General features: G+C 44.0%; 1 protein-coding gene and 1 pseudogene across 1 annotated transcript in view; both read left to right on the plus strand.

Annotated features, from left to right (window-relative positions):
- The window catches only part of LOC148813992 (CREB-regulated transcription coactivator 1-like), a 42,974-nt gene that overhangs the window by 7,757 nt on the left and 18,889 nt on the right, over positions 1–16,328 (plus strand). The window contains exons 3-10 of the mRNA XM_088907451.1: positions 1,655–1,792; positions 2,771–2,832; positions 4,023–4,117; positions 5,346–5,431; positions 5,535–5,578; positions 8,140–8,360; positions 10,443–10,588; positions 13,017–13,496. Coding sequence (XP_088763577.1) covers positions 1,655–1,792; positions 2,771–2,832; positions 4,023–4,117; positions 5,346–5,431; positions 5,535–5,578; positions 8,140–8,360; positions 10,443–10,588; positions 13,017–13,496 — 1,272 coding nt within the window. The remainder of the gene's footprint in view (positions 1–1,654; positions 1,793–2,770; positions 2,833–4,022; positions 4,118–5,345; positions 5,432–5,534; positions 5,579–8,139; positions 8,361–10,442; positions 10,589–13,016; positions 13,497–16,328) is intronic.
- LOC148813993 (U2 spliceosomal RNA) lies at positions 14,165–14,325 on the plus strand (annotated as a pseudogene).

Below are 16,328 nucleotides of genomic sequence, written 5' to 3' on the forward strand. Positions count from 1 at the left end.
ATTGCCAGTTGTGAGCTGCAGGTTGATATAGCTGCTATGATGAAGAGTTATTAATATGAAGTGAACAGTACTGGTGATAACAGCTTAAAAGGGGGAAAAAAAAGAAAAGCAGAACTACACAGCATCGATGGGCAAAGACTCGCGGGCCTGTATCAGATAAGTGAGTAGGCGCTGGATCCCTTGGCATGAAAGTTTCAAGTGATATCTTCTTATCTTGCTTCTTCTGTGAAAATCTCTAGGGTTTGTTCAGTTAGCGTGAGAGCTTGCGGCACACTTCACAGTGAGGCCAGGCGCTCTTCCTTTGCGCACTCAGATCCGCGAGGTCTTTACTTGTCGGCTTCTCAGCGTGGGGTTCCAGCGAGCCTTTCGTGTCGTCTTCGTTAACGTCTGCAAATCCCGCTTCCTGCGCCAGCGTGCCAGTCTGCCTGCTAGCACCCTGGTGCTCTCTTTTCAATCTCTGCGACACCCCGAGCGCTTTCTGGCTACAAGTGCTTACCCACGGCATCCGTGGCTGCCCTCGTTACTGCATCCCACGATTCCTCTCCGTCATCTGCTGCTCTCGCTGCGCTATTACGCCTCCAGCATTCCCAGACCGAGGCTGTATCTTCTCGGTCTTTTTCCGAGATGAGGTGCCCCACAGCATGGTGTGCGTAATAAGATTCAAATTTTGAGGTAACTCCCAGATGCTTCGGCTGAGTTGACAGCGTGGTGCTGTGGCGGCATTATCAACAATCTTCACAGGGGTGTTGTTGATAATCAGTCAGCACCTAAGGCTCAGGGTTGTTTCTTGGCACAGTTTCTGGTGATGAAAGGGAAAAAGTGAAGTTTCTGCAGTCTTTCGGGTAATGTTAATAAGCACTTAGACCACATGTTGGAGGGCAAGTATTTTGAAATAAAACTCATAATGAGGGCAACAAAGGGGAATTAATTTTTCACATGCATTTAAACAAAAATGTGTTAGTAGAATGTGTGTAGTAGTGGGAGTTTGTGTATTGTAACCACAAAAGAGTAGCTACTCAATACACAGCCTCTGTAAAGATATTTGTGTGCTAATGAAAGGTTTTTTTGTTAGTGTAAGATTAGACTGCCCAGCCTTTAATAAACATTAGTTCAAGAACCATGCTTTGAAAGCTCTGGAGTAAGGAGCTGACGGCACTGGAGGATGGTGTTCCTGTATCAGTAATGCTCTTACTGAACAAGCCCCCATATGTCACTCATTTGTAAGAAATACAGCTCTTGGGAACTCATCCGCCTGGAACCCAGGCTAGTTTGTTTCTCTATTAGCAGTGATTCCCACAGCACTCCTTTATCTGGATGCTCAGGGCTAAGCAAGGCATGGCTGTAAAGTCAATCCTTATGCGTTTGGACTCCATTGGGTACAGCGAAGAGGACACTAGCTCTTGCCAGCGTTCGTGACCTGGGGATTTTAAGAAAGAATTCAGGAGAACAGAGGAGCCATCTGTCTCAGGCAAACGCCAGTCTGCGAAAAAGGAAACAGATTCCAATGGTTTTGTTTGAAGATATTTTCTTTGTTCAGGGTTAGGAACACTAAATACCTCAATTTTTTTAATATCTGCTAGAGCTGGAAACTTTCTATTTTATTTAACTTCACAAAAGAGAACTTTTTTTTCTAAACTATGCTTTGCCTTGATAGACACCATTTCAGACGACCGGGCTGGACACCAGTCGGACGACCCGGCACCATGGCCTGGTGGACCGGGTCTATCGCGACCGGAACCGCATCAGCTCGCCTCACCGCCGCCCGCTGTCGGTGGACAAGCACGGCCGCCAGATATCCTTTCATTTCAGCACTGTGTCACTGGGTCAAGCCTGACACCAGGGCTGGATCCCATCAGCACTACAGTTCCCCTACATCTCAGGACTCCAGTTTGTCTCTTACTGTGCTTTTTGTAATTGCTTATGAATGATTGAATTGAGCTTGCTGCTGAAGTGGGCTTCAATCATTAAGGTTTGGTTGGAAAGGTGGAAAAGTGGCTTAGCAATGCCATGCATGCTGTCTGCCCAGTGAAGGTGTTATTCAGCCCTGGCGCAGAAGTGGATTTAATAAGTCATGAGGCCATTCAGATTTTCAGCTAGTGTCGTCCTGCCCCTGCTCACCTGTGGAGCTGAATGAACAGCGCAAGGAAGCTTCAGCAAAGGAGGGTGCCCATGCATTATTCAGGCTCAGAGGTGTAATGGGATATTTGGAGCATAGCTAACAAAATAGTCTTTAGTGTTTTGCTGCAGCTCTCTTTGTTACACTAGCCACTCTGCTCTCCTAAGAGGGTGTCAGCTTCCGTATGAATAAAGAGCTGCTGCATTTTTTTAAGCTGGTGATTGTCTCGTTCTTCTGAGGCAGGTTGAACGTTTTCAGTAGTATACACATTTTTATGACTCAACTGAGTATTCTTCTTATACTCATGCTCGTACACACATATTCCATGGCTGTGGAACAGCTTAGATTTGTTGGCTTTTAGTTCAGATTTTCCCAGCTCATACAGGTGGTGGCATTTTTGCCAAGAGATTTGTGTTTCCTCTGCAAAGCTTCAGGGAGGAGGTCGTTATAGCTTGCGAGTGATGCATTACGTTTCATTGTATACTTCATTTTTTTACTTCCCATTTGAACCTCATGAGTTACTAAAAAAATATCTTAAGCAGACGTGTGTTCTCACTGAGCTTGCAAAGCACATGCTGGCTTGTTATCTGAATTGGGGAGCTGTGTGATCACGGGAGAGTCCTGCTGTCTTGCAACCTTAACAGGAAGTCGTACATTGACAGCTGTCCCTATGGCTCGGTGTACTTGTCACCACCACCTGACACCAGCTGGAGAAGGTAAGACAGGAAATCGTCAGCGACCTGCTTCGCTTTCGAATGGGCCGAAGTGGAGGGTGAAAGGTGTGTGACAAGTGGGCGTTTCTCTTGATGTCTTTCATTAGGATGGCTAATAATAGTTACATCATCTGTAAGATCCTCATGTTCTTGATAACAAGAGGCAGAAAAAGGGCGCTGTTCTGTCACACTTTCATTCTTGATAGCTTAGTAGCTAGTGTCTTGAAAGAACTCAACCACTCGGCTGGAAAGCCTGTTCCAGAAGCTTGCAACCCTTTGTGTAAGGGTATCTCGTCCTCCATCATAAATGAGCTCTCTTTTAGTTTACTGTTGTGACCCTGTGTCCTTGTTTCGGTCTGTAGTCGTTCACTCGTTCCATATATTTGATATATATTTATTCAGTAGAGCCCTTTATTCAAAGCTACTTACATTTCCACCCATTTGTACAGCTGCGTTTTTTACTGGAACAATTCGAGTGAAGTGCTTTGCTCAAGGGTGCAGCAGCAGTGTTTCAGCAGGGGTTTGGTGAATAATCATTAATGAAATATAATGTCGGTAAACAAATTAATTTAGGCCAGGAACACTGTATTTCAGTGATGCAGTTTTACAAGCAAGCTGTGTGGAGTGGAGATTTGTGTCATTGAGTTGAACTTAAGAGCAATCTTATGACAGGCTAAAAGCTGCTGTACAGAGACTGTGAAAAGAACAAAAGGTTTCTTGAAACACCAAAGGCGTCTGTTCAGAACTGCATGTACTAATTGAGAGGGTTTGCTTTTTTCTGCTCAAGCCTGTAAGCTCCATAGCACTGGTTTCTGATGAGACCTGCCCCCTAGAAGCTTTGTCAGGGTCTTTGCAATGATGTTTAATTTTATGTAATATTCGCTAATGGACATGTTAATGCCTACACCACAATGGGCCTCACAGGAGGGCCCTAGCTTTGTAGTGTTTACAGAAACCTGAAATATCAGTGTAGGTGTTCTCTGTGTTCTGACTGGACATTCATGTTTTCTTCTGCAAGTGTTGAAATATGAAAGGATTCTGCTTTTTGTGCATTGACCTGTGGGCGAGAGAGGGTTTGGCAAAACAATCTTGATTTTTTTTTTTTACTAATATGTAATTAGCATTTAAGTTTGAGGTGTTCTTATTGTTCTTGGATGTGATGTGCCCTAAGGGACCCTGCTGTTATGTTGCAGGACTAATTCTGATTCCGCTTTGCATCAGAGTACTATGAACCCCACTCCACAGGACGGTTTTTCGGGGGGCTCGCAAGACTTGCAGCCGAAGAGAGGTAAAGAAAAGACTCTTGTCCCTGTCATTCTGGGGCGGGGGGGGGGGGTAGATGGGCAGGTAAGGTTCCCCAACGTTCTTTGTGGGAGAAATCACTTTGGGGGACCCTTATCCATTGTGGGTTTCCCGCTGCACTAAATAATTTCCTGGTGAGGAATTGGGGTGCCCACCATGTACTAAAATCATTGGCCCCACCAAACAGATTTACGTGAGGATATAAATGATAACAGATGTACAGTATGGGCAGATACACGGGAGAGGGAGCATCGGCCAATTTTTCTTAACGGGGGGCACCTTTGTTCCCATTTTTAATCTGGAGCTTCTGTTAGAGCTTGGGGTACAGTTACAGTTGTGCTTGCGAGATAGGAAACCCCCCATCTGACACCCCTGACTGAAACCGAAAGTCTCCTGAGAATTAAATGTAATTAGTTAGGCTAAGAAAGGAGTCCTGGGATGTGTGCGTTAAAAATGTATCAAATGTATGTAATATATCACTGGGCTAACAGAATCTTCTATTAAATATTAAATGCAGTTGATTATAAATGTGTAATGATCTCAGCTTTCTCCATCTTGGATTTGTCTTTTTTTGGTAAAAAAATAACACTTTTTGGTCCCTTATTTCCCTGAAATTAGTTTCAGGACACAAAATACAAATGTATTGTTAAAGCCTATTGTGGCTGCTCAGACATTCAGTGTACAAACAAAAAGGCATTTAGAAGAAATGAGACATGTAGAAAGTGTAAATTTAAATATTAGCATAAATCTGAACCTTTTCTTCACAATAAAACTACACCATTATCTCTTGTAATTTGACTCCAGTCTTTTGTCCACACTTTATGGGCAGGTAATAAGTATGGTGCTGTATTTGTCAAGAGGCAATTAATTAAATTGCTGGGTTTTTTTGCATTCCTTCCCATTTACAAAAGCATGAACTTTCCAAACAAGCAGCTGCAACCTTTAACTACATGTTGAAAATAGTGTTTTTTGTAGACCTTTGGATGCATAGGAATGCTTCTGAATGTTCAGGGCACCTCTGTTCTCTCCAGCTTTGTGTGAGTGATTTCTGTATAGAATCTCTCTATCGCTTTCAGCTTTTGTACCGTGCCATAACAATACCAATTGCACCATGCATCAGTGGAAAGTGTCCCGAGATGGGTCTTGGGTGCTTTTTTTATTTTTTTTACAAACCTGTCACTACAGATCCTACAGCTGACACTCTCTCCTTCCAGTTCTTCTTCTAACAGTGCCAGGCACAGACGAGCAGGAATCTGAGGCGGACAAAAACCTCCAGAATCAAATCTGGGATAATAAAAAGGTACGTCGGGGGGGGGGGGAAGGGCAGGAAGTTCATGTTTAGAAATTCAGAAATGCCTTCATGCTAACCAGGTAGATTCAGAGGCGTTCTGTTCTTCTTTCAGAATGCATCAGCAAGGCCGAAGTCTTGCGAAGTCCCAGGAATCAAGTGAGTTCCTACTGTCTATCCCCATAGCAGGCCTGTGCACTCAGATTTTCTGTTTCATTTTGTTTGAATTTGTTTTTGAAAGGGTCAAGCGTTTCTCTTATGCAGTCAGCATATACAGACTGGTTTTGGAATCAAAATGCAGGACTCAAGGCATCCACCCGAGCACTTAATACAGCGATGCACTGTAACACCACTGCAATACAGTATTGCTGGCAAATCCCCTTGTCGACCTCTGCTCACTCGTTGAATTGCACAAGTGTGTAAACATGTGCATAAATGACATTTTCATCAAACGGTGACCCTCATTTTCACAAAGGAGAAAAATTCACTCACAGTACTGATTAAAACTGTTTTGTGCAAGTGGTTGCTTTTTTTGCTCATTTTTAAATGTAGTATAGCCATTCCAATTAGATTGTACATTATCAGCGTGCTTTCAGCTTGTTATGACAAGCTTGACGATTTCTGGCTAATTGGTGATGCTGATTCAGTTTTTAGTGTAAGTGTAAAATCTTTAGATGCACATTAAAAATAATGCTAATGTCTGTTTTTGCTCTCTAGCTGCAAATGTGTTTGGTAATTAATAAATGCAAGGGGGGGAGTTGAATAAAAATGAAAGTGTTTATAGAAAAACGTTTTGAAAAATTTATGAAGGTAAACCCATGTCTGAAACTGATGGGTTTAATAAAGAGACTTTTCTGATTGTACATCTGAAATTCAAGATACAAAATGTAGTTAGGTGTCAAATCATTCTAAATAAATTACAGATAAAGCTCATTTCTAGGATCAGGCGATTCAACACAAAAGAAGTGTTGTAGGAATTTTCTAACCTGTATTAGGTTGAGGCTGAAACTTTCCTGCCGCGTTCCTGAGACAATTGTGACATCTCCTTAACTTGTCTGAGATGGGTGGTTGGCTGCAAATGATTCCTCAAAGCTCCTTCAATGCAATAAAACAACTTTTCACCAGAATTGTAATTGGCACCGCACTGCAGGATTGGAGAGTCTATTTAGCATGCACTTCTGTTGAAATTTCACACTTTTCTGACAATAAAAAATTGTATTATTCAGAACCCGATAGTGTTTTTATCCCTTCCACCTATAAAAATTGCATGTTTTATCAAAATTGCACTTAGATTCTTTACTCTTCATCAATGCAGAATTATTTAAAAAATAAGGCTTTGGTGCCTTTCTGCCTTCTCTCTGCACAGAGTCAGCATGTTTCCGTCTTCTCCACTCTCAAGCTCCTAATCACTGATCGGAATGGCTTCCATACAGCTTAAAACCATAATAATGTTCTACAGTCAGTTTGTTGTCTGTCAAGCTCCAGTCAAAGAGGGGTGGAGCAGCCTTTTATGCAGCCAGAAGTTATCCAATTAACCAAACTATCACCCGGATTAAAGCTTATAGTTTGGAAAAACAGCAAAAAGCACAGCAAACCTGGGTTCCGCTGTTGAATTCAGAGTTAAGAGACTGCTTTTTTTAAGACATAAAATAAATTAAAATAAAAAATGTGAAGGCTACTGTGTAGAACCTGTTTGTTGTATTTTCCTACATTGATTGATACTCCTTGTTCGGAGCACAGTGTACATATGGGTGGTGCTTTTTTTTTTCTTAACAAAACTCACGTCGGTTAAATATTGAATTACTGTTATTCTTTTGAAAGTGAATGACATTTCACTCCAGACTGGGGGCAGACCTTGTCAAGCAAATGAGTGCCATGCTGATTTGGCTCGGATGTGTTCACGTGGAGGTGCGCTCCAGCAAAACTCAGGGCTGGGATTCTTTACCTGTGTTCTGGTCAAGCTTAACCATTGGCACACTTTCTAAAGAGCCCTGTGAGAAGGAAAGGAGATGTTGTACCCCATTTTCACACAGGCTATAAAGTGTTAATCAAAACAGCAGAAAGGAAAAGTGGCAGAAGGGAACTGAGCCGGTAATGACTCAGCAGGATGGGGTTTGATGTGAGGCACCTTATTCTCCTCGTTGGCTTGGCCACTTTCGTAGCGGGCGGAGGAGCAGCAGGGATGTTGTCATTCATCCAGGGAACGCGTCCGCTTCCCTGTGTTTGTTACAGAAGCACAGTGGGTGTGGAGAATCCTGACAATGCATGACTCAGGATAGTCCTGTGTGTGTTTGCACACAGCTGTTCAGGACCAATGCCTAGGTGCAGTGGCAAGCCGAAAGAAATGGTAGTAGTAGTAAAAAGTCAGGAAATCGCAGCGCTTACTGAATTTAAAAAAAATGACAGTCTTCAGGGAATGACCACCTTTACAGAGGAGATTAGATTAGTAACCCCTACGGAGCAGGATTTGGCAAAGGTGGTCTGTGTTCTCTGTGGCACTCTGGCTGCTCAGTGGAATCAGAAAAGGTTGGATTGATTGGGTTCATCTGCTGCGTTAATTAACTGGTGTGGGCGATGCCGTTTCCATCAAGCTGCGAGCACAGGGCCAGAGAGAAGAAGCTGAAGCATTTTAACCCGCGCTTTATGCTTAAGAAAGGAGATACACCCAGAGGCCTGACTGGATCGAGTAATGTCAATGTTATTTTTCTTTTTGGATTTAGTATATTTCCGTCACCTGACCAGGAAACTACCACGTCTCTGATTCCAGCTGCGCACAACACGGGGGGCTCCCTGCCCGACCTGACCAACATCCAGTTCCCCCCGCCCCTGCCCACTCCCCTGGACCCCGAGGACGCCTCCTTCCCCACGCTGAGCGCCTCCAACAGCACCGGCAACCTGGCGGCCAACCTCACCCACCTGGGCATCAGCACTGCCAGCCAAGGTGAACCCCTTAGCGCTGTCAACTAAAGCAGGCAGCCCCCGCGCGAGCGATTTCTAGCGCCTGCTGGTATTTCATTTCCTCCTTGATCTTCTGCCGAGGTGTTGTTTTTGCTCATGTTGGTGATTTTTTTTTTTATGCCGTGCAATACCCGGGAGCTCTCTGGAGATCTCGACGGGCACAAGCAGAAGCAGTCCCTGCTCCAGCCGCGTGCTGGGCCTTGAAGTGCAGATGCTGCAGGTTTGAATCTGGGTGCAGCAGGCCGTGTTGCCTCCAGGGTGGGGTGTATATAGGTCAGCCATCCTCAGGGGGCCACGCAGAAGTGGCGTTAATGGTGTGCCTGACTGCCTGTGAGCTTGTGTTCTGACTCAGAGGTGGTCACTCACTACAGGCAGGTCAAACGGTCACCTGTGGCCCTGATCTAGTGGCTTGGTTTATATTATGTGCCAGCAGAACTTTGGAGAATTCTGAGGACTAATTCAGGTCTTCAAAAGAAAGTTTTCCTTTAGCCATGAACAACAAATAGTGCACTTCTGGGAGCTGTGACAGTAATGACAAGTGACTGATTTTGATCTCATGGATATGGATTGTTCTCGGAAGCACTCAGTGTCATGTCTGCTGAATTATTTTGCTGCCTGAAATGCACTTATGTTATCACTGCTGGGATCTTTTGATTTTCTGTTTGGTTTCAAATGCTAAATGCAAAGTAAAATGGAAGTTCAGTAATTATTATCTCTGTTGAGCTATAACAGTAGGAGGGCTGCATTATTCTGCACAGGAGTGAGGAGGTGTGGTGCCAGAAACAATGAAATTACAGTTCATCAGTCTGCCTCCCCTGGAGTGCACACAGTGTTGGAGAGGAATCTGGTGTTCTCTTCTTTCTTTTTCTCAGTTCAGGGATTCAGATTTAAAATGTCATGAAGGCCAATGCAGCTGGAGATAAGTACAGCGGATTTTGTAATTATCTGTTCCGAATGAGTGGGTTAATACAGCAGAGTAATATAATATTGTGTGCATTTCGGATCTGGGACTAGTGAGCAATTTTGATTGTCAGTGTAGCCAAGTTTTTTTTTTGTTCTCCTGGCTTTTCAAAGCTGTATATCTTTCAGCAGTCCTTGGCTGGGTGTCTTAGGCCTTGACCTGATGCTGAATGCCATTATCCCAAGACATTATTGTCAATATCTGCCGTGTAGACAAGCAAGAGCAGTCTCTTTTAATGTTTGAGTCAAATTCCAGGTAGGAAACCTAATAAAATACCCTCCAACACTGGGGGGAAAAATGAAAACTGAACCAGTTTTTTGTGACCCCTCATACTAACACCTGTGTAATTCAGATTGTACCTGCGCCTGTAGAAGACAGCAGGCTGTTGGTGGCTTTAGCACAATCCTCTGGCTGCAGGAGAGTGAGCGCTCTGTGGGCTCTCAGGCTTCATGTTTATTACAGGTCTGATGTCTCGTGCGCAGCCTGCCCTCGAACGCCTTACTCAAACATGCGTTTCTCAGAAAGGGTCCAGATGGTTGTCAGAAGGAGGAATGGCACTTGGCTTGGTTTGCTCTTGTGATTAAAATGCAAACACGTTACAGGAAAATCTGTTTCCACCACAGGCGTTGCCTGGTGTAGGAAACCAGTTAGGACATTTCTACAAATCTATTTTGCGTTTCTTTTACACACCACCCCTGCCAGGACTAATTTAACTTGTAACGTCACAAAAAATAATGTAATTTCGTATTTTTTTTTATTAACCAATATACATCATGCATAATTCCTGTGTTCCATACTGATTCTGAATGCCACATCCATAACTAAACCACCCTCAAACTAAACTATTTCACCTTAAAATGTTTAAAAGCCTCCTCTCTTACCTGAATTTGAAAAGAGCTTATTAATAACAGAAAATGCTTAGTTTAGTTAAATTCTATATTCCATTCAGCAGTATTACTTGGTAGCAATATTAAGAAACATCAGGATGAGATCCTCCTATCACTTGTCCTCAGACAGATGCTGCTGTTTTCTAGGTGCCCTCGTTAATGGCAGAGCTGATGCTGGCAGACTGTAAGTCCTCAGGCTGTGATTTTATGTCTGCAGGTGTCCCTACATCACAAGCCGCCATGACCGGGGCAGCTCAGCGCAGGCAGCAGACGGTGGTCCCACTGACCCTCAACACAGACTCCAGACGGCAGCAGACACAGCAGCTGTCTCCTACCCTCTCTCCTCCTCTGACCATTGCACAGGTAATGGGCCAGCTGTGTCACTGCAGAACTCCTAGCAATTTCATTCTCTAATTCCACTGAGCTGAGCTGTTCTTTCCTGGAACGATCAAGTCAGCAGGTGCTGTAATAAATTTGCATGCTGTTAATAAGGTAAACCCTTCTCCAACGTGGACTTGATAATACACAGAGAATACAGTAGGAACAGATTCTTCTGGACACAAAACATTTCACTACCTACAGTCATACACGGTCGGCCAAATGTAGCATTTCCTACTTTTCTGCTCCAGAATCATCTAGTAATGCCTCCAAGACTCCCGCACCCCCACCCACCATCCACTCAGCCTCATGTTCACGACGCAGTTCCCAGAGAAGCTCAGTGAAGTCGTGATCGTCTTTTTTCACCATTTTGGTTCATAATCTTACAAACCAGTATGGCTGCCCAACTGCTCCTAGGAGGTGCAGGAGAGGTAACCTGTAAGACAGGTGTGAGAGACTCCAGCATTTAAATGGAAGAGTTTAATCGCTTTTGTAAGAGTCATAAATGATTATGCTTTTATTGTCCTACAGTATATAGATTTCTTATTGTATATTAATTTCACACAGTTCAGAATAGCGAGTGCCACTTATTTGTCTATAATAATATGCGTACCTTGGTATTAATGTAACTTAACACCTTATGTAATAAATAGGGATATAGGAGGTTAGTTTCCCATTGAAGTTCAGAAATAGTTTGCTTGTGTCTTTTAGTATTAGAATGTAGTTTTGATTTGCTACACAGCATATTCCTTAGTGCATAGTTTATGTACAAGGGGCAGAATCTGTTTGTAAATCAATAAGAATTTAACATCAAGAAAGTCAGTTTGCTTTTCTGATTTATTTCCGCATGCTTTTATTGTGAGCTTAATAAGATCATCTGAAGCTTGTGATTGAGCCTCCCACTTGTTTCTGTTATCCTGATTAACTCCTGAATTTGGTTTGCAGTTTATGTAAGGTTGCATAGTTCTAGTGCTGCACAGGTTTTTTGTGTGAAAAGGGGGGCAACAGTATTCTTCCTCTCTGTCAGTGGAATCTCCCTGATTTGAAGGAGGCTTAATCAGCTCCCTTCTGCACTGCAGAACCTCCAGCCAATTTCTCCCACACACAGCAGGGAGAGTCGTGCCGCAGTGCCTGTCTGGCTTGTCTTTGCCTCCTCGGAGTTCCCTCTTTTCCTGCTGCGTCTCCTGGGTTTCCATCATCTTGCACACCAGGGAAGATTTACTCCTCAAACGTCAGCCTTGTGGCAGAACTTGTTCGAGTTAAGATCAGTGGTGAAAGGAAAACCAGGGACCAGCAAACCCTTTGAGGACAGGCCAGATGTGAAGTGTTCAAGCCACGCAGTTTACTTTAAATTGTGTGGTTTATTTAAAACATGGCTTATAGCATGTTTAAATTGTAATAAATTAGAAAGAGCGGTGTGCTGTAGTGTATTCAGTAGTCTTGTGGCTTCTGTTCTGAATGGTTCAGGGGTGATTAACTTTAACTGTCTTTTCTGTTATAGGTCCAAGCTAATCCAAGATTTCTCAAATATCCTTTAGCGACTGGGGCAATTATGTACCACTTCAGTAATTATTGTAATTACCTTGAAAGCCCTATAATAAGACTGGAATAGTCAAAGTTGCATAAGGCCACAAGACCATATCTCTACAGCAGACTGCTGTTTATCATTCATTGCAATTTAAGCAAGTTTTTATTCATGTCGGATTTGCTTGCCGCTGGAACAGGTCACCGTCAAGTGATCTTCTGAGGGCTGTAGTTACTGTAGTCTTACAGTTTGTGCTGAAAGGTGGGCTTTCCAATAAGGTTTCTTTTTAATTTGCAAAGGCAGTTCTGATTCAGCAGAGCCAATATCACAACTCCACACAGCGTAATCTGTGTGATCATGCGTGTAACTTTATTAACCCCTCTGGTTTTGCAGTTTACAATTGTGTGCAAAGAAGGGAGGAAACTTGAACTTGAACTTTATTGCCATATGTAATGGGTGCATGTACTGGTACAATGGAATTCTTGCTTACAGAAAGTCTCTCGATTGTTAAAGTATTAAAACACAAAGTGCAGACAGTGCATCAAGACAATATACAAACAAACAGTAGACTATGTACAAGTCAACAAGTAAACAGTTTGAATGTAAATGATGCAGACATGTAAACAATGACTGCAGATGTGCAATAAATAAGAAATTACAATGAGGTAGATGGTGTAGGTGTGGTCCAAGGGGCATGGCCAAATGTGTTCACCAGTCGCACTGCTTGTGGGTAGAAGCTAGTCTAGTGATAAGTGTCCGTATGCTCTTGTATCTCTTTCCTGAGGGCAGTGGGGTGAAGAGCTCATGTCCAGGGTGGTGACTGTCCTCTGTGATGGACCTGCAGCTCGGGGGGTTTTCTGCCTGACAGAGCATGGTGTTTGCTTGCAGGCGGTGACGATGGAAGCGCTGACCCTGGAGCAGCAGCTCCCACCCTACTCCTTCTTCTCTCAGCCCACGTCGCCGACGCAGACGCAGGTGGTGAGCGGCTTGCAGCAGCAGCAGCAACAGCTGCAGCAGCAGCAGCAACAGCTGCAGCAGCAGCAGCAGCAGCAGCAGCAACAACAGCTGCAGCAGCAGCAGCAGCAGCAGCAGCAACAGCTGCAGCAGCAACAACAGCAGCAGCAGCAGCAGCACCAACAACAGCTGCAGCAGCACCAACAACAGCTGCAGCAGCAGCAGCACCAACAACAGCTACAGCAGCACCAACAACAGATGCAGCAGCAGCAGCAACAACAGCAGCAGCAACAGGGCTCTGGCCTGCCCAGGCTCGTGCAGCTGCCGCCCCTGTCCGTGTCCACTGCCTCCACCCTGCCCCAGTCCCCCCCAGGCAACCAGACGCAGACCTCTGTGGGCATCGATATCAATTCGGTGAGTGCTGCCCGCATCGCGCCCTGTGACAACGCAGCATGCCCTGCAGCTCCCCTCTGCCTTAGAGCAGGGCTTCTCAGACTCTGGACCGCCCACTCCGCTCCGTTGAAATCCTCTGATCAAAGGCGTCGACGCCGGCCAGTTTCTTTTTAGAGTGGGTGTTCAGAGTGCAAGTGAATCTTGAATGCAGGTGGCAGAAGACTTGCCCTTCCGTCCACTGGGGCGAGTGGCTCTTCACTTCATTTTAGCTTCGGTTCGTTTCTGAAGAAGCTCACCTTTCAGTGGGTGTGCCGTCGTCCTGCACACTTTCTCATAAACCCGCCCCCTCATGAAAACAGCGGTCATGGTTATGGGTTGTGCTTGATGCAGAACTCGCCCCATACTGCCAGTTCATTTCTGTAGCGCAAACTTCCACCCTCTTTGGTCAGTATCGACACTCTTGTCAACAAGGCGTAGTCCAGATAACACCTGAAGTAAGATTATAGATGGGATGTGACCGTGTGATGAGTATTGATAGCAAGTGCTCTTGTGCTGATTGTCCTTCCCCAAACAGGAGGCTATAATTTATGCAGCCAAATTGAACAATGCATCATTTTCTGCTTCTGGCCCTTGCTGTGATGTATGCAAACAGCATGAAAACATGCACTTGCAGCTCATAAAGGACTGTTATAGAATCTAATATTTTTAGATGCAGTTTAATTTCTGATATGTCCCCCATCGGGGGACCACGTATTAAACAGATTTTTGGAACAGGGAGCTGGATCAGGAGCTTGCTCCGTCCTCTCCACGCATGACGTGCTGAAGAATTTATAAAAAATCTGCATATTTCACAGGTCTAGTCAAAGGCTCACATTCATGTAGGTCTCTGAAGTTCAAACCAAAATAGAAATTAGAGGTATACATGTTGCATTAATTGTATATTTTACACACTCCCCTTAAATTAAGCTTCAATAGGTATGTTTGATTTCTTTTTACTCTCTCAGTAATGGGAGTGTGAGTAATTACTAGAAAACACACCTTTGTCTTGTATCCATGTCCGTCTTGGACCGAAAGAGACCAGTGTCAAAGTGTTTGCTAGTTCAGACAACCCTCCTGCTTTTCCGCATTTCCGGGTGGTTATTCCTGGCAGGTAAAACCGTGATCAGGCAGTAAGCCACAACCGTCTGTGACTGGTTCCCATCCTGACGACTTTCCACTTTTCAGTGCCCCAGCCACGTTTCAGGACTTGGGCTGGGTAGCTCTGGTGTGCCTAAAAGGGCCGTTCGTGACATGCAGGGGTCGCGGTGGCCCGGTGAGGCACCAAAACGCTGTTGCGTCTTTGAGACCCAGGGCTGTAGCAAAACAGAGCAGCAGAGAACTCTCTCCGGGTTTCCATGGCAACCCTGAGTGCCTGCATTGCTGACCTCCCCAACACAAGACCCACACTTTATTCTCTTCTGCCAGCTTTTTGATTTCTTTCAGGAAAATAAAAGGAAATTGTTGGCAAGGTTTTTATAAATTTTGAGCATTCCTCGGTGTGGTCTGAGTATTTTTTTTGCAGACCACATACGTGTGTGGATGTACGGTATATAGTAGCATAGTTGTGACTGAAGCTGAAGTGAAGCAGCCAATTTGTTATGGATGTTTCTGAATGTGTTAGTCATGAGCACTTAGCCGCAGCACAGCTTTTAGTAGTGAAGACTGTAGGCAACGGACCTCACATGCTGAGGTTTTCTGTTCCGAGTCATTATGTAAGAGTGTAACCATAGACATGAAAGGATGCAGATTGTTTTTTTTACTTTACAGTGAGTTAGTGAGTGAGTACAAGCAACTATGATATCAAGGCTGGCTGAATAATGTCTTGGTCCATTATTATATACAGTATACGAGAGAGTTGGAGCTCTGGAAAAGTTTAGTCACGGTCATGTTTGTGTTTTTATGACGTGAAGCGTGAAAGCTGAAGTTGTTCTTCAGTTTTAAATACGAGCTGATGAATCACTTTGAATTCTTGCCTCTGGTCTTTACTTCAAAGCTATAAATGATTGACCAGCATAAATGTAAGCAGCAGTTCTCTAATATTAAGTGTGAATCATCTCAGTCGATATTGTTAGCCCCTCAGCCAGAAAACACTATTAAAGTAATTGAATAATAGGGTCATGCAGCTCTGATCTCTTGTAAACAGATACTCTAGTTCAGCTCTCAGGTTGTCTCCTGTCTTCCCATGTGTATATGAATTACCCTTGTGCTGCTGTGCAGTAGGCAGTGTGTATCTCATTTCTTGCTTGTTGAAAGAAATTGCTTTGCTTACCCATGTGAATATCCCACCTAGGTTTTGTCAGTACATTGTTTTCCTACATAATTGAGAATTGAAAGCTAAAGTCTGCATTGATAAGCATACAGGCTGTGTAAACTGCTGATGTAAATTTATAAGCCAGATTAGATCAGTAGACATGATGATGTCCTACAAACCCTTTTCTAACAGGCCATGTCGTATGTTGTGCTATGAGTCCACAGGTGCTGTGGTGTGGGCTCCTTCATAATTTCAATGAATTAATTTAATTTTAATTAAAAACAAATAATTCTCCTGATTAGTTTTAATTGTACAGAAAAGGATGCTTAAAATCGCTGCCTCCTTACTGGGTAAGGCTCACTGACGTACTCACGATCTCTGATGGGGCTGTCTTACAGTTTGGTATTCAAAATGCCATCCGATCATCGGAAAGGTCCCAAATGAGAGGTGACCATTTGGCCCAGTAGGCTGATTTGGACCCTTCTCACTGTAGTTCCTTCAGCTATAACTGGAATAGTGTGGTCAGTCGTGTCTGTGCTGCATGTCTTTGTGAGGTGGGAGTA

This window comes from Atractosteus spatula, chromosome 28 (genome assembly GCF_055471065.1).
Source record: "Atractosteus spatula isolate fAtrSpa1 chromosome 28, fAtrSpa1.hap1, whole genome shotgun sequence".
NCBI classification, from domain to species: domain Eukaryota; kingdom Metazoa; phylum Chordata; class Actinopteri; order Semionotiformes; family Lepisosteidae; genus Atractosteus; species Atractosteus spatula.